Consider the following 26,387-nt stretch of genomic DNA (forward strand, 5'->3'; position numbering starts at 1 on the left):
AAAACAAAGCAGGTACTTAAAAATAGTAACTGTACACAGAATCTTTAACAAATACTATTTGTTTGATTCCTTTAACATGTTTATTTGATCCTAAATCTCCTGGGAATTAAACATACTAGTTATACTCGGGAAACAATTATAACATCCAAATATTTTGAGGTTTGCCTTTCCAAGAAAATTTTGGAAAGATCACTTTCTCAGCTGGCTGAGATTGCTGATATAGATTCTGGCTGGGTGTGAGGTCTGGAGCTGCAGGACATGCAGGGGACTTCTGCCCACCCCTCTGATGTCTAAAGCAGGTCCCTTTTTAGGTCACAGTGTCAAGAAGACCGGAAGTTGAAGAGGGAAGTGATCCTGTAGCTCATGAGCCGACTCATTCTATCTAAGCCTTTCTTACCCACCTTATCTCAGGACCACAGTTCTTTTAGGTAAGAAAGTGACAGTTGATGGAAGGGTGGGCCCTTTGTGCTCTGTTTACTTTGCAGACATAACTTACACATTCACTCTGTTAAAAAGCTACCAAAGTTATCTTCCAGAATTGAGAGGGAGATAAGACTTGATAAGCCTTTTGTCTTCTTCCAATACCATGATTCATGATTTGAGCTAACCCGAGGAGGTATGACTTCTGAAAGCCACAAGAGAGATGGCATCGGTGACTGCAAAGGGACCCAATTTGAAGAGATAAGGCCTTTTTGACCTCTGGACTTTGAAAGGAGTAGAGTTGAGAGTAGAGACGTCCGTAGCAGGAGAGTTGGGGTAAAGGTCATCATGCGGAAGTCTTCCAGATGGAGTTACACAAAGAAGAGCTCTGGGAGAGGCAGGGAGAATGAGGAGACCATACACAGTCAGGGTTCGAGAAACAACAAAGAAGAGAAACCTGGGGGAACGGTGTCACACTAGTGAGCACAACTGCAGAAGGCAGTTTAGCTCTCTGCATGGAAAACCCTGACACTAGTCAGAGCCCCCACATCAACTATGACCCTTTTAAGGTGCTCATTTTCTTTTAAGACAGTACTTTAAAGAATAATATAGAATGTGGGTCAAAATTAATACGGAAAATATCTTAATATTTATCATAGCAAAATATTAGGAAAAATTAGATACCCAACAGTAGGGGAGATCTTTGTTCATCCCCTGAATATTGAACTGAACATTTTATAGTCATTCAGATTATATCCTCAAAACGTATATTTTCAAAAGTTAATGAAATTGAAAAAGGCACATGAGATATTAAATCATGATCTTAAACTTAAAAAGCAGGGTATACAACCTATATATACAATGTTATTCTATTACAAGTGCTTCTAATTTTTGAAATATGCTTTTCAAATTAAAAGAAAGAGCATATATTCCTTCTGTGGAAGTAGAAAATAAACAAAACCATGAATTCTTTAAAAACTGGCAGGCAACACCCCCAAATAAAAACCAAACCCAAAATGTGTAAGATCCAGATGAACACAATGCAAAGGAAACCAGAGAAGAGTCTGAAGAAGGTATAAAGAATACTTCCAAAAGACAAGTCACACAGGGGCGCCTGGGTGGTGCCGTGGCTAAGCGTCTGCCTTCCTCTCAGGGCTTGATCCCGGAGTCCTGGGATCGAGCCCCACATCAGGCTCCTCCGCCGGGAGCCTGCTTCTCCCTCTCCCACTCCCCCTGCTTGTGTTCCCTCTCTCACTGGCTGTCTCTCTCTGTCAAATAAATAAATAAATAAATCTTAAAAAAAAAAAAAAGACAAGTCACATGGAAGTGGAGAGAAAATAGAAAAAAAAGGGTCACTGACTTTATCTAAAAAATCACAATAAATTAGCATAGTCAAGATTTATTGAGTACCTATAATGTACAGGCACTATCTAATTTAATCCTTACATAAATCTTTTAAGAGAAATATTATCATTAGCTCTACTTTACTTACAAAGTTTCTAAACCACAGAGAAGTCAAATAACAGAACCAAGGTCACACAGCAGATTTAATGTCCAGATTCAAACACAGAATCTTATCCACTGTTGTTATCACTTCATGGCTTGGGAAGTTTGATTTTGAAAAGGAGGAAAGCACTGAATTTTGGTTAAAAAGGATGGTAGAAAAAAAAGAGGATGGTAGAGTTAAGGGTTCTTTTCCCCCTCTAACATTGAGACATTTGGGTATATTTAAAGTCAGTAGAAAAGGAATCTGCCCAGAGGGAGAAATGAAAGAACGATGTTAAACAGGAAGAACATTTCTCTGGTGTCCACATCAGAGCACAGGGGCTGCTAGCAGTAGAGACAGAGGCAGTGCAGCTCCTTTGAGACCACCCACAGTGTCCTGGGGGTCCCTCATGGCACTTGGGGCAGGGGCTATCCTAGCTGGCAGTGTGATCTCAACAAAGTGAAAAAAAGGCATTTAGTGTAAGTGAGCATTAAGGGGTGGGGATAAGGGATAAAGAGTGCTGAGGAGGTCTGGAAGAGTAACCCTAAGGAGTAAACCAAATTTTAAACCAGACTGCTGTAGGCACATTTGTGGCCAGGCCTGCTTGGTTGGTTGGACCCTCTCCAGGAGCACACTGTGGGCTACAGGCGGGGCGCACAGAAAGGAGCAGTGGAGGTGACAGGAGGAGTTCAAGAACCAGGGGAGCCTGCGTGACTGCCCACACTGGGGAGGTGCACCCGGGGGAGTCCAGTGTGGGCAGGGAAGGCAAGTTTAGGGGAGCAGGGTTGGCAGGGGAGGGGTGCATTTTGTGATGAAAAGAAAGCAGAGGGAGCGGGATTTGGACATAATGCTGCAGTCCTGCTCGGTGTTAAAATGCTTGGTGGTAGGTTCCAAAATGGGACTGTGAGATCAGGGTCTCTCACTAGACATTCAAATGGAGGTTGTTAACTCAGGATGACAGCAGAGGGCAGGGTGTATAAAGGGAAAACAACTTCACCGAGGCACTGAAATAGATTCTGTGAGCGATTCTTGCAAAGAGATGGAGGGGGTGTAGGAAATGGGAGGGCTAGGAGAAGTGGACAGGACCAGGACAGATGGCACAATGATAGTTGTTGAGCCACAGATATGAGGAGAGAGCTCAGGGGGCTGGAGGTGGCACATAGGAACAAAGAGAAGGATGACTCTTCCTCTCCTTCCCCCATTAGAATGGGAAGAGGCAGAGATGTATTAATTTACTGCACATCTTTCATGTTAGGCACAAGATGCTCAATAAATATTAACCAATTAATTTAATTCAATTAATATTAATTTTACCCTAATATTAACTATAAACCCATTTTACAGATGAGGAAATTGAGACTTAGGCTAGGTAATTTGCCTAAGGCCCTCTGCTATTTGTGGTGGAGTAGGGATTTGGCCCAGACTCTTTGGCTTCTAAGCCCATAACGCTTCCAGTAGTAAACGTTGGTGAAGCCCCCAGGACAGAACAGGTAGGAACTGCCCTGCCTTCCCCCCACGGAGAAAACAGGCTGAGTTGCCTGAATGTAGCTTCTGCTCCTTTGGCCACCAAGCCTCACGGAGGAGGGAGGGAGAATCCTGATGGGTTTCATGGGCTCAGGGGTGAAGATGTGGAAAGGAAGGCCAAGTAGAGAAGGCTCTCCAAGATGTGTCACGTCTAGACAGTTACACTGCCCTGATGCTTCAACCTCATGAGAGGTGGATGATAACAGAAACCCAGCACAGCCTTGCTTACTCCTAGTTCTGTGGTTCTTCTGCCATGGTACTAGTAGAGAAAGCACTGGGTGGTCTAACTCTACCTTTCATTTCTCCTGTGGATGACTGGCAGAAGATTGAGGGACGCTTCAAGCATGTCACTGAGCACAGCAGGAAGAGCAGGAGCAGGGGAGATGAGGGCATTTTCAATACCTTGACTCTGTCTCTTCTCCCATCCAGGGAAGTGCTGTCATGAACAGAGCCACCAAGCGATGTCTGGAGATGAAGAAAGACACTTGGGGCATCTATGTGCCTGTGCTCCAGACCTGCACCACACAAGCGTGGACCATACAGTATACCATGCAAAACTGGGGATCAAACTAACATCCAGTGATCTTCAGAGAGCCTGGATTTGGGTACCAGTTCTTGCCACTGGAATGGCTTCTACTCCTAATGCTGCTCAAAGTGGGAGAGGGTGAGATCAGGAAAGTATGCGTGTATGTTTACTGACTTTGGCCTGCAACACACAGGATATAGGAAGATGAGGTCCATGCATGTGTCAGGATGTCCAGGCTGGAGATGGGTGAGGAAACTCTCCCCCAGTTTCCCTTGGAAAGTCATGATATATATCAAATGCCATTATTGGAAACTCCTTGAAATAAGCACCATCATCTGGCTGCTATGTGGGGACAGAACTAGGAGGGTGGAAGTCTATCATTGACTTCTGCCAACACTGTTTAGTCTTCATTCCTGACAACCACTATTGCCATCTGCCCCACACATCCTCCTCCAGCCATCTGCTCAGAGACTCCCCAGACAGCCTTGGGGCTGCTCCATGGGAGAGGCTGGGTCATCTTCAGGCTGGAAGCATGACAATGATTCAGGTGGCACCAGTTCTCTGAAGGTGTGTTGCCCCTGCGGTTCCCCTTTTCTGAACTGTCCTGAAAGATGCAGCAAATAGAAAAGTAATCTTTAAAAATTCCTCCACCGCCCCCCACACACAGCTCAATCTGTTTGGTTTGGTTTACTCAATCTCTCCCATACCAAAGATATTCTGGAGGCTGAGGGTAGGACAGAACCTATCTTCACCAATCCCAGCTCTGCATAGAAAATGGTAGAAAAGTCCAAGTCCATCTGAGTCTTTAAGTAGCTTATAACACTTACTAGACTTTATTACCTATTTCCTTCTATTCTTCCTGCAAATTATGGAGAAATGGAAGCTTGAAACAGAGAGGCATCACTTAATGGGACACAAAGAAGGAATTGTAGGCACAAACTTAAAACCAAGGGTCCTTACTGCTGTCTGCTGGATAAATACTTTCCTCTAGTTGGTAAATTTGGAAGATATGTCTACTGATGACAATTTTGGCAAGGTCCTGGTGATTGGTGGGAGTGGGCACCATGGTAGGAGAGGAGGTAGGATGTTCATGTGTATGTTGTATTGTGGGCTCACCTTTCAGGGATGTGCAAACTGGTCCTTTCCTTTAAACGGTCACCTTTTCCTTTTAGTTTTATGTCAGTGCTACTTGGGTATGATTCTAGGAATAATTAGGCTTCCTTTAGGCATTAGGCAGACAAGACACTGATAATTTAGTACAGAATTATATCAGCTATATTTTTTAAAGTAAGCTTTTAGAAATGCATAAGTCCTAAGTGTACAGCTTGATAAAATTTTCACAGTGACCAAATCCATATCAAGAACTAAAACATTACCATGGGTAAAATTTAAGATGAAAAATTAAGTAACAGGATAAATGTTAAGCAAATGTATAACTTCTAGTTTCTTCATAGCAAATTGAAGGGAAAATGCAATTCACAGGAAAGCTTTTTTTTTTAAAGCTTGTACCCATTAGAAAGATGGGCAAAAAATGGGCAATATCCTTAAACATATAAAAAGATGTTTAATCTCCCTCAGAGAAATACAAATTAAGATGGCACTGAGATCATTTTTCACTTAAATAGGTGAAACACATTCTGTTGGCAAGGTTGTGGGAAACAGGTAATCTCATATTTTGATAATAGGGATGTAAACTGGTGTAATCATTTTAGAGAGATATTTGGCAGTATTTAAAAATATCATAGGGGCACCTGGGTGGCTCAGTTGGTTAAGTGTCTGACTCTTGATTTTGGCTCAGGTCATGATCTCAGGGTCCTGAGATCAAGCCTCAGGTCGCGCTCCACTCTCAGCAGGGAATCTGCTTGAGATTCTCTTCCTCTCCTTCTGCCCCTGCCCCCCCACTCATGTGCATGTGCTTCTTCTCTCTCTCTTTCAAATAAATAAATAAATCTTAAAAATATACTATATGTGCATTTTCTTATTTGTGCAATTCTACCCTGAGAAATTCACCTCCAAAAATAAGAAAATACTTATGTATAAATTAATTATTTGCAGTATTGAATTTAATTGTAAAACGTTGGAAATGAACTATAATGTTCAAACATCAGCGGGTGGTTGAATACATCCATGCAATGGAGTACTATGTTGCTATGGAAAAGAACTAGGAACATTTCTTTGAACTGATAGGGAATGATTTCCAGTGTGAAAAAAAGGAAAATCATATTTATAGCTTGTACCTTTTATGTAAGAGATAAGGGGGAAATATACATGTATCTGTTCATTTCTGCAAAGTGAAACATAAGGATAAACCAGAAACTAATGAGATCAGTTACTTATGGGTGGTATTGATTGGAAATAGGATGGAAAGGATTGAGGATAGAAACAGGATAGAAGGGATGTAGGGAGAGTGACATTTCTCAAAATACACATTTTTCTGTAATTTAGACGTTTAGAATCACATTATGTTTCATGTGTTCCAATCATAAAAACACAAACCCAACAAGGATAAAGGGAAACCCAAATGGAGTGCAAACAAAAACAAGTGAACCTACCTGTTTCTGTGTTTTACCCACTCATTCTGAGCATACTTAGCATCCAGCATGCAGATCTTGATTTCTAAGTATTTTCCAGTAAAAGGAATTAGGGCTCCTTGGAGAAATAGCTGATTTTAAGGTTGGGGCCTTAGACATTTTCCTGTGCTAGAAAATAAGGAAATGCTCCAAGAGTGATGGGACATGTCACAATCTATAGCAGCCAGATCCAAGTGGTTCTTACTGCCCAAATCTAGGACAATTTGAGCATTAAAATAAAAAATGCTTTTATTCTATAGATTAAAATCCATAGACTAAAATAAGAATCCATGAGTTCATACCAATGAAGGAATGGATGGATAGGTGTATAAATGAATGCATAGGGAGAAGGAAAGGCTCTTCCTTAAAGTAGACTGCCAATTAAAAAATGTAGGAAGAAATCTGGAATGATAAAATTATTTGACAACCCATAGTTAAAATTGTTTCATGCAAGAATCTTAAATGGATGTTAAAATTAATGGGTGGGCTGAGAAACAGAATACAAATAGTTAACAAATACAATGTAGTTAACAAATATCTTCTGGAGGGTTACTCTGATACTATCTACATAGTTACATAGATACTTTGTAACCCTCTGAAGATATTTACAAAGGGAAAACTGTAATTTCATGTTGGAGAAATCAGACAGACACCATCTTAACTGAGTGATCAATTTAACATCACCAGTTACTGGACAAATGGATACTACATGCCTTCTGATAAGACACACCTGGAAGATACAACATCATTTCCAATGGTATTCTTGCCCTCAATACAGAACTTGAATCAAAATTATTTTTGAGGAAACAATTAAGCCCAAATCAAGGAATATCCTTCAAAATAAATGGTCTGTATGCTTTAAAATATCAAAGTTGTAAAAGACAAAGAAAGACTGAGGAAATTCCCCAGACTAAAGGAGACAAAGAGTCTCGACAGCTAAATGTAATATGTGGTCCTGTATGGGAATCTGGGTCCGAAGGGCTATTAGTTTTCCTTTGGTTATAAAGAAGAGCAGTAGACAACTGGTGAAATTTAAATAAGGTTTGTTGGTCAGATAACAGTACTGTATTGTTATTTTCCTGATTTTGATCACTGTACTCTGCTTATTTAAGAATATAAGAGACGGGCGCCTGAGTGGCACAGCGGTTAAGCGTCTGCCTTCGGCTCAGGGCGTGATCCTGGCGTTCTGGGATCGAGCCCCACATCAGGCTCCTCCGCTATGAGCCTGCTTCTTCCTCTCCCACTCCCCCTGCTTGTGTTCCCTCTCTCGCTGGCTGTCTCTATCTCTGTCGAATAAATGAATAAAATCTTAAAAAAAAAAGAATATAAGAGAATGTTCTTGATTTTACAAAATACTCTATGGATGGAGGGGCATTCTTTGAGATTATATATATTATACTATATATAACCTCCTTAGCAAAGAGACCTAGGCAAAAAGTCAACTTTGTGACAAGCTAAAAAATGGGTATAGTTTATTTTCCTTCTTTCTCTAACAAGTCGTGATGGCTAGGTCAGGACTGTCTTTTCCAGGCACCTTGTCAATCTCCTTCCATTCTTTAAGGTTTGTCGTTAGCTACTAAATGAGGCTGGCGGCTTCTGCTTCCAATACATTTCCCAGCTGAAGCAAAATTGAAGAAGATGGGCTGTGCTTTCCTGTTTTTACAGGTGCTTTGTCCTGGGGCTGGTAGCAACCCCCAAGTCCTAGTTAGTCTCCCCTCACCAAGCTCCCTATGTCCCTTTCCAGGGAACTTGCTGGTAGGCCTTCCCAAGCACATCTTGATTAGTGGTCAATATGAGAATTCCTTCCCGGCAGTGCTCTGGAAAGTTCTGCATTTTTTTCAAATTTCAAGTTTCAAGAAAAATCAGTTGAAAAATTAAGAAGACAAGAAAGAGCTCTATAATTCTCCTGCAAGAATTGAAGCTTTGCAAGTAACAGAGATGCTACTGGTTTGAAGGAACCCACTGACATCCAATGGAAACACTGAGACACAGAGTCCAAAGTTAAGGGTATATTTTCGGAAACCAGGACAGGAGAGTCCAGGAAAAAAGATGGCCACAGTCTAATCAGTTGGTCATGCATATAGCAATAGCCATACTGTAAGTGCGTGTGTGTGTGTGTGTGTGTGTGTGTGTGTATGTGTGTGTGTGACCTATTTACCTCTACTGGTGAGGAATTCTTGCAAATAAAAATACATATTACATCTTTATACATAGTGTACTTCATGTAAATCTTATGGATTTCCAAAGAATAACAAGTTTGGGGAGAAAAATACCTTCTTAAATTGGCAATTTCAACATATGATTCTGACAAGCACTGTTAACCTAGTTAACCTCTAACTAGGAGACCCAAATGTTACATTATTTGAATACAAATTTACAAATTTCATGTAATGTTGGCTGGAGCTTTCTATGGTTTGAATATTTGCTATAGCCTATAGTTTTTATAAATATTACTAAGCTTAATATCTCTAATTTACTAAACAACTTTTAGAAATCCATAATAGCAAGTAAAGAGTATAACTAATTTTAGAAGTACTAAAGAATAACTTATGCTTTGGGGGAATTTATGAAAATTTCTGAGAGTTCTGATTTTTTTCCCCTGAATCCCCAAAACAAGTTGGGAAATTGTTGGGAATATTACCGTAACATTATGGAAACCACTGTGGGTGGTCTCTGTCAATTATTGCTCTGGGTTCTCCATTAAACAATCAATCAAACGGGGTTTCTTTCAGGTTTTTAAATAAAAATTTTGTCCTTATTCTATTGTTTTTGCCAGTTTTTTTTTTAAAAACACTTCATTGAGGTATGATTGACATGTAAAAAGCTGTACATATTTAATATATGAAACTCAATGAGTTTGGGGATATGTATACCCCCATGAAACCATTACCATTATCAAGGCCATAGACATATTCGTTACTTCCCAAAGTTTCTTCTTGTCCCTTTTATTATTATTGTTATTATTATTATAACTACTACTAATATTTGTGGTATGCATACTCACCATAAGATTTACCCTTAAAATATTTTTTAAATATACAGCATAGTATTATTAGCTATAGGCACTATGTTGCATTATCTCAGAACTTATTCATCTTGCAAAACTAAAACTTTGTACCCTTTGACCACCTCCTCCCCATTTCCCCCTCCCTGACCCCTGGCAACCACCATTCGACTCTCTGCTTCTTTGAGTCAATTTTTAGGTTCCACATATAAGTAAGATCACATTTGTCTTTTTATGTCTGGCTTATTTCCCTTAGATTAATGTCCTCCAAGTCCATTCATGCTGTTGAAAATTTGCCAAATGTTTTTAAATGTCTTCTGCAAAATCAGTTTCCCGGGAGTCTTTTTTTTTCCTTATGTCTGTGTGCCCATGTGCTGTGGTTGACTGTGAGATCTCAGCTATGGCTGGGTGGACAGCAGCCCATCCACAGGGTCTGGTGGGCTCCTAGAGGAGCACAGTGGTTCTCATGATTGCAACAATCTTCAACAATTAGTTTCTAGTGACTTTTTAATTTTCAATAACTTCTCTCCAGGACAGGAGTTCTGCTGAAGATGGAGTTCACTGACATGGAGTGGAGTAACATGTACTTTCCACTTCCTCTGCTTGTGAGGGAAGGGAAAAAACTGGGATTACAGGTGCAATAAAAGGAATCCAAGAGTAGCTCAAAGCTCTAGCATCATTATCCATGGCACCCTATTCCTCCAAAATCTGTCCTCCTAGCCCCATCATGAACTCCCTTCCCTCTCTGCTGGAATCCTTTGTCAGAGATTGGTCCAGGGTACAGAGCAGGTGATGCAGATTTTCAGTACAGAAGCTCTAGGCACCCATGCTCTGCTTTCTAAGCCTTGAGTCCTGCCACTCTGATGAGGGTTCTCTTCCCTAGTTAGAGCCAGACACTGGGTCCCAGGCAGGGCTACTACTCTGGAGATGGGCTGTCTGCCAAGTCTTGATTTGCTTTTCTGGGCTGGAACCTTTCATTCCTGAATTGCCCAGCATGGATTAAGAAACAGGGGACATAGACTAAAGGGACAGAAAAGCACTGGCTCAAGGGTAACAGAGGCGGTGACTGCAAAGCCAGTTTGGATGCTGCAGGATGCTGCAGGATAGGTGTGGCTGGAGGGTGTAGGCTCCAGGGGTACCAGCAGTGGTACTTGCATGCTTTAGGGCAGGGTCAGCAGCGCAATAGATCCTACAGGGTGGTGAAAAGAGTGGGAGTTGTCAGAGGACTATATTTGTCTCCAGTAGGTGCTGCAGGGGGCCACATGGTGCTGGGTAGCCTTCAGGGAACTCTGGCAATGGCAAGTAGTGGCTCAGTGTAAAAAGGCTGATAGCTAAGCCTAGGGAATGGCCAGGCAGGGAGGCAGTGAGAGGCACTGAGAAAAGGCCTCTACCTGTGGTTGCTGCTGTTCTTATTCCCCTCCCTGCAGCAAGGCATTGGCTTTCTCTCTGTGCCTGAGGTTTTCCTCGCCTCTCCCTTCCTCAGATGTTAAGACTTTTGCACCTAGGGTTAACTCAGCTCCAGTGGAGCAGGCACTGGCTGCTACTGATCAGTGGGATAATCTGATCTTGTGCATCTTTTTGTTCAGTCAGGAAGGGACAGTAGTGGGTCTTTTACTCATAAACACTTTGCCCAATAGATCTTTAATCATGGGCAAGCTGTTTTCCATGGAAGACTTTTCTTTAGGGTCCTGCCCTAGCCCTTGGGATCTTGAGAAGAGCTATGTAAAGGGAATAAGTTTCCTGCCTATTGGACTTGCTTTTCTTCCTTGAACCCTTTGGGAGCAGGGAGATTTCTTAAGTCCCCCACGAGAAACACCCTTAAAAAGTGAAAGCACCTCTTCTACCTCATCCCTACCAGTGTGAACTCTCTGTAGCCAAGTTCTCTTAGTGAAAGAAAAAGAGAGAGAGAAAGGGAGAGAGAGGGTGGGGGAGAGGATTTAGCTATTCTGGGCAACATCCAGGCAGAAGCAATTCCACTGATGTCGCCCAACACTGCTCTCCAAGTGAGAATCAAGGGCCAACTCGGCAGACCCCTGGCCATCTTGTGCTTTTCCAAACATCCTGCTTATGCACTGAGGGGTTTGGAAAAATAAAAGCAGTCAGGACCAGTTCCACCCAATGGGCAAGGAGGGGAGGTTCTTAAGGGAACAGCCAAAGTGCCTGGGGGAGGGTGGCTGTGGTGGGTTGAGCTTCTTTGGGCAAATAGACCAGTTGGCTGGTCACTCCCTGAATGCAACACGGCAGAATAAACAGGCAACCGTTCTGAAATCCCAGTTGCCCTGGCCCTAGGCGGGAGCGGTCTGGCAAATCCAGTAGTGGGGAGACTTCACCCCAGACATGCTTTGAATAAGTGCACCCAGTTGAGACTTTGCCAGACTCTTGTCTGTCTCCACTCCATCCTTAGATCCTTTGGGCTCCAGACAAGATCAAAGGTTCCTGCTCTTCTTGGCCAAAAGTCTCAGAGAGAGAGATTTGTAGGAGTCTTTTCATTATGGGCTCCTGGTTACTGGAATTTGAAAATCTGGCTGTGAACACTTATTCCAGGCCAACTGTTGGCACTGATGTTATAACAAGGATCAACTTCTACCCCCACTCCCCGCCCCCTTTCAAGTCAAATATGGAAAAACTCCATTTGGCAGTTATTTTCCCTGAAATAGCAGCAAGAAGAGAGACAAATATCCCAGGTTTTTAAGAAAGAAAACTTTACAGTGAACCAGGCATTCCCTTACAATGTTATTTTAATAAGTAATACCTCTGATTCTGCCATCACACTGCTGGTGTTGGTGATTATAAATGGACCTCTAGACTGAGCACATAGGTTAGTTCTAAAGCCACAGTTGGGAATTTAAAAAACAACAGCAACAACAGCAACAACAGTGTATTAGAAGACACATAGCTAGAGAGAGAGAGAGAGAGAGAGAGAGAGAGAGAGAGAGAGAGAGAGAGTTTAAGCACATCCATGAGTCAGAGAACAGAAAAGCCAAGGTAAAAACAAGCTCCCTATCAGGATGGCTCTGGGGACAGAGTTTGGCTTACCTTGAGACTGGCTGTTTCCTCTCTCCCATCATGAGGGCACTTTGTAATACAGTGTTTTTCTTTGGAGAGTGAGTGTCCTCATAGAAGGGACACCTTTATTTCTTCTCTTTCAGATACACATTGTCCTGCTTCCTACAGTAGGGGTCAGAAAAAAGAGAGAAAGGTCTGTTTGAATCCCTTTCTGTTGTTGCCTTTTGAGACTTTGTAGTCTCATGCATGACATAGACATGCCAAGGGTATGTAAACTTAGCAATGCTTTTTTTGAATTTTACGGTTTTCTCCATTCTTCCTGTCCTTCAGTCCTAACTTTCTATGTATCTGACATTTGGTTGAATCAATTTGAAAGGTGCAGAAAGGGAAGCAAGAGCACAGGAATCAGGGATGGGGTAATAGGTGTGGGCAGGGTGTATGGAGAAAGTTCTCAGTTCATGCCTCATGCTCAAGGAGGATTCCTGACAAGTGTGGAATTTGAGGAGGTGAGTGAAGTGGACTCTTTCTGGCCGAAAAGCCTCAGACTACCCCAAGAACATGACTACAGATGAACAGAGAACTGGGAGCAAAGGGAGCCAACAATAAATTTGCCTGGATGAAATGAAAGAACAAGAAGGAGATGAGGGCAAGCCCTGGGAGAGAGCTGAGCCTTCAGGGAGCACAGCAGCTGACAGAAATGTCTTTCCTACCATCTTCTCCCTAAGGAATACATAGAGAAACAAGTGAATAACTAATACTTAAGGTTTATTTTTCATTGTAAATGTTCCAAAGCACATAAAGACATAAATAATAAACAAATAGCATCCCTCATCTTACCACTTTGAGGTGATAATTATAAATTTCTCTTTCTTTCCTTTTCATCTTTTTTCTTTGAATCTGTATGTCTGAACATGTTTACACATTTTATTAAAAAAGGAGCATACCTGATACAGAGTTGTAGCTTGATTTTTTTATTTTTTATTTACTTTTTATTTTAATAATTTTTTTATTATATTATGTTAGTCACCATATAGTACATCCCTAGTTTTTGATGTAAGGTTCCATGATTCAACTTAATATTCTATACAGAAATATAGCATTTTTCATGGGTTTAGAGAAGTCATCAGCTGAAAGGCAGAAGTTTCTAGCACAGGCTTTAGGAGATAACTCTAGAACCATGGTGTCCATGAGTCTCTTTCAGGTTCAGGTTTTGTGTGGAGTAGAGCACTCCCTCAGCTTACCAGCCCAGTGCAGGGGCTGCTGCTCTAAGAAGGAAGAGGGCAGAGGGAGGAATATTGGAAGGAAGAGTTCTATTCTCCCGGGTATAGTGGGAGGGAGCCTGCAGGGCTGGAACATTTCTGTCTTGCAGGGATCAGTGCTTCCTAACCTAGGGGGATGCTCACTACAGTTATCACTTACTGAACATCTACTATGTGTGTGGCAATGGAGTTGTGCAAATACTATCTGTCCTCCTCCAAACAATTTGACAAAATAGGTCTTATTACCCATACTTTCCATGAGAAGAAACTAAGGCTCTCAGAGGTTAATTTACGTGTCCATGGTCACACAACTGCTAACTGAGTGAATGAGGGCTCTGACGGGTTTCCAAGAGGGTAGAAGAATATAAAATTATAGGCTTTGAAATACACAGAAAACATGGATTTGAATCACTTTTGTTAAAACAAAACTTTCTTTTAGACTATAAAAATAACACGTATTTATTGAAGAAAACTTGCTATTAATCTCTCTCTTTTCTCCGGTACCTTGATTTGGAAGGTCTCTGTTATCTGATTTCCCCTGCCAGGATTTTACATTAATTCATCCAACAAACACTTAGTTTTCAATGGCCATGTGTTAGTCACTGTTAAGGGGAGTGAAAAAAAATGGGTAAGTTTTAGCCCCTGCCTTCAGGAAATAGTGCAATGGGACTAGGCAACCGCATGTACTCTAACCATGACATCTGTAATGATGATTACCATAGAGACCTGACGCAAGGGCTCAGGAAATACAGCTGTGAAAGGAGGATTAAATCTGCCTGGTGAGGGTCAGATGAGGCTTCAGAATGAAGGCAGTTATTCTCTCCCTGAGCCTTATTTCATCTGTTAAATTGGGCAAGAGTGACTTCTGGTCCTGGCATTCTGTAATTCTCATCCCCTTTTCCTACATGGATTTGTCACCAAGGACAGCTCTTTTCCATATGTCAGGAGTTCTGGGCTCCCAGGGCAGCCTGATCTGGAGCCCAGACTGAATGGCCGCCTTCGGAGGTCCCTTCTGGAGTGTGGCAAGTGGCCTCCTTGAGTACAGTTCCTTATGCTTGGTTGGCAAGGGGAGATCAGCTTAGCTACAGGTTTGGGTTCTATTTCCTTCCTACTTTTAGCTCCCTCCCTCTTTCAATGCCTTCTAGTCTTTCAGTGGCAAATTGTGATGTGCTCCACCTCTCTCCACCTTCAAATTTCCTGGAAGGGTAGATCCAAAGTCAGGATATGTTCTGATTCAGCTCTATATACCTCCAGGACTTAATGCTTTGCACAGAGAAGATGTTCAATTAATGTGCATGAATGCATGACAATTTTTTCTTTTGGAAATTTTTTGCATTCAGGTTAAAAGTACCTGTATTTGTTTTCTCCAGTTTGTGGAACAAATTACCACAAACAGTGGCTTGGAACAATATAAATCCCAGATTGGAGAAAGTGATGACACCTGACCTGAGTTTTAAGGGAGCTGGGACTAGAGCTGGGACAGAGAGAAGAGCATTTGCTAAGACCTGGGCAGTATGGTGTTCCCTGGGAGTTAAGATAGTTTAAGTTACTGGAGAAGAAGGTGCTTTCCCCCACATTCTTCCTGTGCTATCCTTAAGGAAGAGAGTTGAGTCTGGATAAGTAATCTTGGGCAGATCATGGTGGGCCTCATATGCAGATAAGGAGCTGCACTTGATGCTATAGCCACTGGGAAGAGACTGAAGAATTTCAAACGGGAGTGATAGTGGGCTGATGCACCAGCTGCACATAATGACTTTCCACATTTAGGGCTTCCTTCCTTCCAGAGGCCACACATGGTCTTCCTTTTGTGTGTGTGTGTGTGTGTTTCTTTCTTTCTTCCTTCCTTCCTTCCTTTTTTCTTTTCTTCTCTTTTCTTTTCTTTCTTTCTCTCTTAAGATTTTATTTATTTATTTGAAAAAGAGAGAGAGAACAGATGGGAGGGGCAGAGGGCAAGAAAGAGAGAGAGAAGCAGATGCCCTGCTGAGCTGGAAGCCCAACACAGGACTTGATCCCAGGACCCAGAGATCATGACCTGAGCTGAAGGCAGATGCTTAACCGGCTGAGCCACCCAGGTGCCCCTGTCTTCCTTTTTCTAATGTGAATTTAATGCATTCATTTTCTACCCTTGTTGTTAGTCTTCCTAGGCTAACCTTGTGACCTTCTGTTGGCTAAGGCTGCTTTGAGGTCCTCAAAGATAGCTTTGCAGCATCTCTTCCCATATTAGGCCCAGGACCTGGTCCTGAGTACTTCCATGCTTTCAGGCTCTTTCTCCCAGAGCCATCTGTATGAAGGCCCTAATTATGACAGCATCAATGAATGGTGAATGCATTTGTAGAAAATGATTACTTGTCTCAGCAGATTTGTTGCTTCTTTGAAGGTAGGAGCAGAAGCAATTATGCAGCAGCTGTGGTACAGTGGCAAAGGCACTGGTTTTAGTCAGAAAATCTGACTATGAATCTCAGCTCTGCCATTTAATAGGCATTTGGCTTTGGGGAAGTCACATAAGTTCATTGTGTCTCAATTCCATAATCTATAGAATGGAGGATGCATCAGTCAGGCTGCAACTGCTGTAACAAACGTTTGGTAGTTTAACACAATACAAGCTTATGTCTTATACTACAGTCCAACATGGCTGTTCCTGCTCTGGTGGCTCTTCAGCATAGCTCTTCTCAAACTTATAACTCAGGGACTCAGGATCCCTCCATCTTATGGCTTCCTCAACCCCCTCCACCCTACAGTCCTTATAGTCCTCCCCTTTTTGCCCAAAAGACAGGAAAAGGAGAGAGAGTGTCAAGGTTTGTACAGTTTTGTGGTCCAGGCCAGGAAACGACCACGTCCGTTTTGCCGACATTCCATTGGGCAGAACCCAGTCACATGGCTGCATCCAATTAACTGCAGGGGAAGCTGGGAAATGTAGTCCAGCTGTGTGCCCAGGAGTAAAAGGAAATGGTTTGGTTTATCAAATAGCTGGTCAGCCTTTCTAACTATACCATTATAACGATACAGTTGTTTCTAGAACTAAGTTAGATAACTAAGTGCTGGTGCTGAGAGCAGTGCCATATACATGGTAAATATGGAAGGCGGGTTTTCATGCCCTGCAAAGGGTGCCTGGGAGAACAGACACTTCAGGAAGGAAATGTAAATTGTGGGTTTGAGAGCAGTCCTCCTTTGTGGTTTCTTTTAGAGTGTATCAGGAAACAATATTCAGTAAGAAATAGTCCATTAGAATCAGTAAAAAATACTTAAACAGAAAATAGTCCATTAGCTTTGGCACCCTTAGAAAAGAGCTCTTTGTCTGACAGATACAGTGATGCTTCCTGGCTCTGAGAGAAGCAGCGTCCCTAACCATCCTCATCTGCTTCTGCTGCTACTTTTCAACTAATCGCCCCCCTCCCACCGTCCCCAACTGACACACACTAATTCCTCTCATTAAGGATTATAATGGGAGCCGAATCAAGAACGATAGGCGGGGAGGGGGGTTTAAATCAGGCAAGATAATTTAGAGGAATAAATAAGGCAATATAGGTCATCTAAAGGAGAATTAAATGGAATTTGGCCTGAGAGAAAGGTCCAGACTAATTCAAACACGTGTGCAACTAAGTATGCAAATCAATTGAACAGAGAGTAGAGGGAACGCTGATGTAAATGTTTTATAATGAAGTAAGACTTTGTTGACTCCAAACATTAGGACCTTTATGCCTTTTCAAACCATTTCTCCCTCTTCCCCGATCTGATGACGGGAACTTAATTTGGAATAGAGCAAATTCTACCACCCTCCTTGCATATTTCAGGGCTGATGATTTTTGTAGAACGAGTATTTTTTTTTAAAGACATAATAAGAAGATTATTCCTTCTCCCTTTCACCAGTTCAAGCCGTACCTTGGAAAAAACAGCAAGAAGAAACTATTTACTGATGTGCGCTGCTTTTAGAGCTGTCCCAGGGGACAGATACATCCCCATTAAGTGTCCAGTTGTTGAGAGCTGCAGTAAGCTCATTAATGAACTCTGTGATCTGAAGACTGGGGGCTGGCTAGGAGGGGGCTCTAATGGCGACTTGGAAAGCAAGTCCCTCTCTGAGGATGTCCAAGAATGGGTCATTAGAAGAAAGCTGCTGAGCCATATTTGTGAGGACTGAGGGGCAAGCTGCAGAGAGTGATGAATAGGGGTCATTTGAAAGAAAAGACATGACAAGTTAAAGGGAATAATGATTGTGGCTCAGAACTCAGAGCTTTTATGCAGCCATGAGCTATTCTTTCTCTGCCTGGGGGAGGGAGGGCTGCAGGCTTCTTCTGCTTCAGAGAAGCATGAAAAAGAAGAGAGGCCTGGTCTTAGGGTGTATGGGAAGACAAGAGGAGGGGAGGGGAGGGCTCAGACCAAGAGCTGGAAAAAGGTGGAAGAGGAGAAGTTGAAGAAGGAACCCAGCTGGAAGCATAGAGAACCAAGATTCAGGACTAGTCCTAGAGCCCTTAGGATCTCTGTTTCAGAACAAAGAGGAATAAAGACCAACACATAGCTGTCTCACCATCAGGGCGAAGAACTCCATGGTTGCCCTACTCTTTAACTAGTTTTGTTTTTCCTTGTGGTGGATTTCTTTATGAAAGAGGGTTGCAATATGTGGTTGTTAAAAACCTGGGTTTGAATTCCAACCCTACCATTTGCTAGCTAGGTGAACTTGGGGAAGTGTGTTAACTTCTCCAGGCTTCAGGGAAGGGTGAAGATTAAAAGAATAATGCAGGTAAAATAGCAGAGCATCTGGCATGGAGTTCATTTATCAAAAGTTAACTGATACTGAAAAAAATGCTTAGTTTGATCAAGGGAATGACTAGCAATTTGGGAAGGCATTCCAGACAGTGTGATAGAGTAGTCCTCATGAAAACAAAAACCTGAAGGCTGTTTTCATGGGATTTGCACCCATTTGGAGACAGAAGATGTGGCTTCCAGTCACAGTGCTACCACTAACAAGCTGTGGGCCTTTCAGGCAGCCAAAGGAAGCTGTTCAGGACTTAGGTTCTCGTTTTATTTTATTTTATTTTATTTTATTTTATTTTATTTTATTTATTTTTAATGTTTTAAAATATTTTATTTATTTATTTGTGAGAGAGAGAGAACAAGCAGGGGGAGAGGGAGAGGGAGAGGCAGACTCCCCGCTGAGCAGAGCCTGACACAGTACTCAATCCCAGGACCCTGGGATCATGACCTGAGCTGAAGGCAGATGCTTAACCAACTGAGCCACCCAGGTGTCCTTCAGGTTCTCAGTTTAAAAATAGGGATACTACTAAGTGCTTGATCTGTCTCATGGGGTCTCCTGGGGGGTCTCGAAGGCAAACTCAAGAGCACCTTGTGAAAGGCAAAAATCTAAGCAAACACTAGGGGTCACTAAAGATGAGTAACTGGTGCACTGAGCAGGATGGTGATCCCTGGAAGTGGGAGGGTGGGATGATTAAGGAGAGAGATGAGGAAGTAGGGAGGGAGCAGAGAGTGGTGCTAAGAGAAGGTGCTAAGAGGAGGGATGGAGCTAAGAGAAGGTGCTAAGAAGCTGACAGACAGTAGATAGAGGGACCAAGATTACCCCTAGGTTGGTTGGAGCATCAGGGTTATAACCAGAAAGAACCAAATCCAGCTACAAGAGTAAAGGTAGGACTTCTGTGAAAGGCTGTTTTGTATTAGGAATTTTGAGGTGTATGGGCTAAAGGCCATAGGGGTTGAAAGTATAAAATAATGATAATAAATTACACTTATTGAGTAACTTATTATTCATTTATTTGACAAATCTTGAGTGCCCACTCTGTGCCAGGCAAGGTTTTGGGTGCTGGGGATACAGATATCAGTGAACAAAACAGAAAAGAATCCCTGTCTTCATGGAGCTGATGACCTAAGCAGGAAAATTGGTACATTTTTAAGAAGGACAAGTGGATGTCCACAGTTAGACCCTAATCTCGCATCATATGCAAACATAACTCAAAATGGATCAAGGACCAAAGTGCAAGAGCCAAAGCTATAAACCCTTAGAAGAAAGCATAGGCATAATCTTTGGGATCTTGGACTTGGCAATGGAGTCTTAGGTATGACACCAAAAGCATAAGCAACAACAGTAAAATAGATTCATTTGAATTATCAAATAAAGAACTTTTTGCTTCAAATTACACCATCAAGAAAGTGAAAAGACGACTCATAATTTTTTTTAAGCCTGTTCTAAAAAAATAAAATCTACCCACTTAAAAAAAACTCATGAGAAGGGAGAAAGTATCACAAATTATATATCTGATTAGAGACTTGTATCTAGAATATAGAAAGAATTCTTTATAAGTGGACAAAGGATCTGAAAACACATTTTTCCAAAGATGTTACACAAAGGGCCAATAAACACATGAAAAGATGCTCAACATAATTAACCCCCAGGGAAATGCAAATCACAACCACAATGAGATATCACTTCACACTCCCTTGGATGGCTGCATTGAAAAAACAAACAAACAAAAACCTTAGAAAATACCCATTGTTGGTGAGGATATAGAGAAATCTGAACACTCACACCCTGCTGATGCTCGTGGGAATAGAAAGTGGAGCGGGGGCGCCTGGGTGGCTCAGTTGTTGAGCGTCTGCGTCTGAGTCTGCATCGGGGCTCCCTGCTCAGCGGGAAGCCTGCTTCTCCCTCTCCCACTCCCCCTGCTTGTGTTCCCTTCTCGCTGTGTCTCTGTCAAACAAATAAAATCTTTGAAAGAAAGAAAGAAAGAAAGAAAGAAAGAAAGAAAGAAAGAAAGAAAGAAAGCAGGGCGGCCACTTTGAAAAACAGTCGGGCAGTTCCTCAGAGAGTTAAACACCGGGGGCGCTTGGGTGCTCAGTCATTAAGTGTCTGCCTTCACTCATTTATGGAACATAAGAAATAGGAGGATCGGTAGGAGAAGGAAGGGAAGAATGAAAGGGGGGTAAACAGAAGGGGGAATGAGCCATGAGAGACTATGGACTCTGGGAAACAAACTGAGGGCTTCAGAGGGGAGGGGGACAGGGGGATGGGCTAGCCTGGTGAAGGGTATTAAGGAGGGCACATATTGCATGGAGCACTGGGTGTTATAAGCAAATAATGAATCATGGAACACTACATCAAAAACTAATGATGCACTGTATAGTGACTAACATAACACAATAAAAAATTTAAAAAAAAGCGTCTGCCTTTGGCTCAGGGCGTGATCCCCGAGTTCTGGGATCAAGCCCCGCATCAGGCTCCTCCGCTATGAGCTTGCTTCTTCCTCTCCCACTCCCCCTGCTTGTGTTCCCTCTCTCGCTGGCTGTCCCTCTCTGTTAAATAAATAATTAAAATCTTAAAAAAAAAAAAAAAAAGAAAGTTAAATACCGAGTTACCATGTGACCCAATGATTCCACTGCTAGGTATATACCCAAAAGAAATGGGAACATGTCCACAAAAAAAATTTGTATATGAGTGTTCATAGCACAGTATTCTTAATAGCCAAAAGGTAGAAACAACCCAATTTTCTATCAGCTGGTGAATGGATAAGCAAAGTGTGATGGAATCTTATTTAGCCACAAAAAGGACTGGAGTCCTAATACAGGCTATGACATAGATGAACCTTGAATATGTTATGCTAAGGGAAAGAAATCAGTCACTAAATACCATATATTATATAATTCCATTTATGGGAAACATTTAGAACAGGTAAATGTAAAGAAAGAAGGAGGGTTAGGGGTTGCTGTGAGCTGGTGGGAAATGAAGGGGGATTTTGGGGAAGGCTTTGGAGGTGATAGCTAAAGGGGTTTCTTTGGAGGTATGAAAATATTCTAAAATTGATTGTGGTGATGGTTTGCACAACTCTGCACAGACTATAACCCATTGAATTGTACATTTTAAATGAGTGAATTGTATGGCACGTGAATTATATCTCAGTAAAGTCGTTACGAAGAAACAAAAATAGGTTGTGCCAGGTGGTGATAAACTCTCTGAAGAATAGGTGGGGTGTGGTCAGGGAGGGCCTCTCCAAGGAGGTGACATTTAAGTGGAGACCAGAGAGAAGTGAGAAAGGAAGCTCTGCAAATATGTCAGGGGAAGAATGTTCCAGGCTAAACGAACAGGTGCAAAACCAGAAGCCACAGAGAGCTTGCCATGTCCAAAAACTGTGAGGAGGCCCATGTGCCTGAGGTTGAGTGAGGGAGAGGAGCTAAAGTCTCAGAGATAGGCATTAGCACCTTCCAGATCATAGACCATATGAGGTTGGGAGTTCAGATTTTATACTTGGTGTGAATGGGAAGGTATTGCAGTCTTTGAAGCAAGCAAATGACACATGTGTATTTACATTTTTCAATTACTCTGCCTGGGGGTGGAGAACAGTCTGCAGGATGGTTGGAATGAGTAGAACACTGGTAAACCAGCTCTCTAAGGGGAAGAAAAGCCCTGGTTTGTAATGTTTGCTAACTTCTCTGGTGTCTATGTTCCCACCATGGCCAATTTTAAACTAGCACCAGTTTGACAACAGACTGGAAAAATTCCTGAAAATTTATCAGTCTGCTGTGATGAGCCAGTTTGAGCTCCAGCACACCTCTGACAGGAGACTGATGGAGAGACATTTAGAGCAGTAAAGTGGTGAGAAAAAGTAATCAGATTTGGGGCATATTTTTAAAGCTTCCTCCTATTATGAACAAGGGTAAGTGGCATTCTTGCTATGTCTCATTTGATCCTCATAGCAGCTCATGGCCACCTTTAGCCCATACAGGACCTTTGTGCAGATTAGAAAAAGATACCACTTCCCCTGGACCTGAGCAGCCACAGCAGGGTACGTGGTATAGTGTGTGGAATGCAGGTGTGGTTTCAGCCACACTCATACCAGCTGCCCTGTGCAGGGCACAACCTTACCATTTATATCAGAGCATCCCTTTGGCAGTGTTGACAAAGATATTATTATGTGACCCCCCCCTTTTTAAAGATTTTATTTTGAAAGAAAGAGAGAGAGAGAGCACAAGCAGGGGAAGAGGCAGAGGGAGAGGGAGAGGGAGAAGAAGGCTCCCCACCAAGCAGGGAGCCTGACAGTGTGGGACTTGATCCCAGAACTCTGGGATCATGACGTGAGCCAAAGGCAGATGACTAACCAACCAAGCCACTCAGGCACCCCATGTCTCCCTTTTTATAGATGAGAAATTGGTAGTCCAAATTAGTTAAGTAACTTCCCTAAAAGTGGGGGAAATGGGATTTGCACCCAATGTCTTATAGTCTGACATCCCAAAATGAATTGTCATGTATGCCAGATTACAAGGGCAAGGAGGTGAAAGGGAGAAAATAGAAAACCTAAGGTTGTAGAATTCTCTGGCAAAATTTTGTCCTTGGAGTTGTGGCAACCCAAGGTAAAGAGAAAGGAATCACAGTTTTTAATTTCTACTTTATGTATAAAGTACTCCAGATACCTTCACATTAATTTGGAAAAAAAGACAAATTTTGGCTTCATTTTAAAGAGGAGAACAGAGAACACTGAGGCTCAGAGAGGTTAAGAAATGTGCCCAGGATAACACAGCTGGTGAGTGGCATCTGAGGTAATGGCTTGTGCTCTTTCCATATCATCTTTCAGGAGTTTGAGCTCTACCAGCAGGCAAAGGAGCCCTACCCTTTCAGTGTATCTACCCTTCCTCTGAAGATGATAGGCACAATTCTGGATAGGGAGTATGTTGGCCACTTCCTGAAATACTTTAGGAACCCAGTCTCAAGCCACTATGGAGATCAGATTTTCATTCATTCAACACACATTGAATGCCTGTTATTTACCGGCCATCACAGTTGGGGTACTGGGACTGCAGTGATGAATAAGCATTGTCTCGGACCGTGTACATTATTCTGCCCTCCTCTCTATGTTCTCATTTACAGTTTGAGACACCAATCCCATTTGCTCACTCTGAATCTATCCATGAGCTGAAGGGAAACCAGGATGTTCACATGGTTTGACATTTCTCTAAGCAGCTGTGGGAAATGGAGTCTGGACACATGGAAGCTGTCAAAAATTGAAACTTTCTTTCTTTCGCATAAAATGTCACTTTGCCCCTTCCTCTGCCAAGTCCTGAGCTGACAAAATCAGGAATGCCAACTGCAGAATTTCTAGACAGCATCAGGCCAGCCCTCCCTTTGTGCCCACTTCTCCACTCTTCATTTTCCTATGCTTGACAAGAGAATAAGGACCTGTTTTGTGAGGATGCGGGCACTTCCCTAGAGCAGGGCCCCTTCCTGGCTTTGGGAAGGACCAGAGGATTAGGCTGGAAGTTTTTTTCATGGAAATGGAATTCAAATTGGAACCTTATGTCTAGTTTCTCTGTGCTGCAGAGAGCATGGCTAAAGTCTGGCCACATCAGCCAGATGCGGCACTCCGTATGAGACTCTGAGGAGCTAAGCTTACGCCTGCTCCCTAAATGAAAGCCTGCATGCCTATCCTTTTCCTGAAAGAACTCACTTCTGGTGATGAGAAGTGACATACAATGCCCAAGGGTGCTTGTGTGTGTGCCTCTGTGTGTGTGTGTGCGTGTATGTAAAAAGGAAGCCACAGCGTTACTTCTGCATTCAGGAAAGCAGATGACCAGGTTGAGCCCTGAGCCCCCCTGAGCTCCAACATCTGACTTCCCAGGACAGAGTCTAGCAGCTCAGCTGAGTGACTTTGTACAAGTTAGCTGAGTTTCAGTTAGCTATTGCTGCATAACAAAGTACCCAGCTCCTAGGGGCTTAAGAACCACGATTTGTCATTACTATATGCACAAGTCTGTGACTCAGGAATGCAGACGAGTCACAGTCAGAATGTTCTGTATCTGCTCTGTGATGCTGGGGTCTCAGCTGGGATGACTTGAATGACTGAGCACTGAAGCAGCTAGGGGCTGGTTGGAGATTCTGTGTGTGTGTGTGTGTGTGTGTGTACACATGCAGCGTGTGTATGTACTTTGGTCCCTATTAGATAGACTGTCCTTGGGGCCAGGGCTCATGATTATTTTGTTCAACATTGTATATCCAGGACTAATGCAGCACCTGGTACACAAAAGATGCTCAATAATTATTTGTGGAATAAATGCATGAATTCGTCCGAAGTCTCCAGTATGCATGGCAAAAGACAGCAGGCAATGACAAGAAAGAATCAACAAAGAGCACTCTCAAGGAGCCTTCTTTTTGCTTTCTCTCCATATATACTGTTCGATTCACAGTAAAATGAGTGGAGAATTCTATTTATTTTGTGGTTAATACAGCTTGCGGAGTTCAGGGCTTACAGATTCTTACCTGCACTATTGCCTGGGATAAGAGAAAATGCCTACATTAATTAATTTGGGCTTTTCAGATTAATAGGTTCTGGAACTAAATGGGAGACACAGAGTACTTTGAGATTTTTAGACGACAGATCAGTTAGAAATGTCCTTTACTGTAATTTTCACCTCTCTGTATTTTGGCTGTTAGTATAAGATCCTTCAGCTTCTGCCATTCATCTTTCTCTTAGATGAGCACTTCCCAATATAGAATGGTACAGGAATACTTGTGAATCTGAGGGAAAATGGCACCTGGAGGGGTGAGTGTCTGCATCTCCTCTCTCTCTCTGCCTCTGTGGATATTGCAGCTGGTAACACATGTCGGGCTCTGCTTCACTTCCAAAAATTGGGTCCCGGGCCTGCTGTGCGGGGTATATAAAGCCCGCTCCTCACGCAGCAGGAAGGGCCTGGTCGATGATGTCTAGGATCACAGCAGAAGACCAGAACTGGAAGAGTACACACCAGGGCGTTGCTGCTACTGTTGTTCTTGAGGAGAATGCAGTTCTTTCTACCAGTCAGTGAGCAGAGACCCTCTGAAACAGTATAGACCTAGGATTAAGAGCACATTTCCAGAATTTGAGGGTTATAGAATTAGAATTGTAACTTACCTTAGAATCCAGAGTGCTCATGTGCAAGAGGGGAAATTGAGGCCCAGGGAAGTGCTATGACACAGCCTGAATGGTGAGCATGTGGGCCCAGAAGTCAGACTCTCTGACTTCAACTTTAGTGTTCAAGGCTCTGGATGTGACTGTCCTTGAAGAGGATAAAGCACCATGAAAAAGTAAGGTCATTGTTAATGTTATGGTCATGTGTCCTGTGGTCACCTGAATGGGAAGCGTGAATGGAGAGGAAATGGAGTTCTCTCCAGAACAGTAATCACCCCCTTTCTCTCTTGCACTCTCTCTCACCCCACCCTCCACACGGTGGTCCTCCCGTTCTCTGGACTCTGGTCCCCTTGCTGTTGTTCCACCCAGGCCTGGGTGGAAACAACACAACTATTTCAGGAAAGAAGGTGCAGAGAAGGAAGTGTATAGGGGCTGGGTGGAGGGGGAGTGGCTTCGACCTGCTCAGGAGGCATGGATATGGTGTGAGGGTTCCCTTGTGCTCTCTGCCTTTACATCTTCCTTGGCCCCTCATCTCCGGGGTCCTGGCAGTCCAGATCTCCAGGAGGAGAATGCTGGAGTCCTCGTTCTCAACCCCATCAGGCACCCTCACACACTGTGCTCAGAGTCTGGCTGGCCTCTGTAAATTGTGTCTGGGAGGAAATGAGGTCCTCCTTATACTGGGCTGTTTCCAGGCTTCTTGAACCACCAAGAACTGG

At 42.8% G+C, this 26,387-nt stretch overlaps 1 protein-coding gene across 1 annotated transcript in view; it reads left to right on the plus strand.

Moving 5' to 3' along the window:
- GALNT8 (polypeptide N-acetylgalactosaminyltransferase 8) overlaps positions 1–4,003 on the plus strand; it is a 47,891-nt gene extending 43,888 nt beyond the window's left edge. The window contains 1 exon segment of the mRNA XM_026502814.3: positions 3,860–4,003. Within this exon segment, the coding sequence (XP_026358599.3) occupies positions 3,860–4,003 (144 nt within the window).
- The last annotated feature ends 22,384 nt before the right edge of the window (positions 4,004–26,387 follow it).

This window comes from Ursus arctos, unplaced genomic scaffold (genome assembly GCF_023065955.2).
Source record: "Ursus arctos isolate Adak ecotype North America unplaced genomic scaffold, UrsArc2.0 scaffold_26, whole genome shotgun sequence".
NCBI lineage: Eukaryota > Metazoa > Chordata > Mammalia > Carnivora > Ursidae > Ursus > Ursus arctos.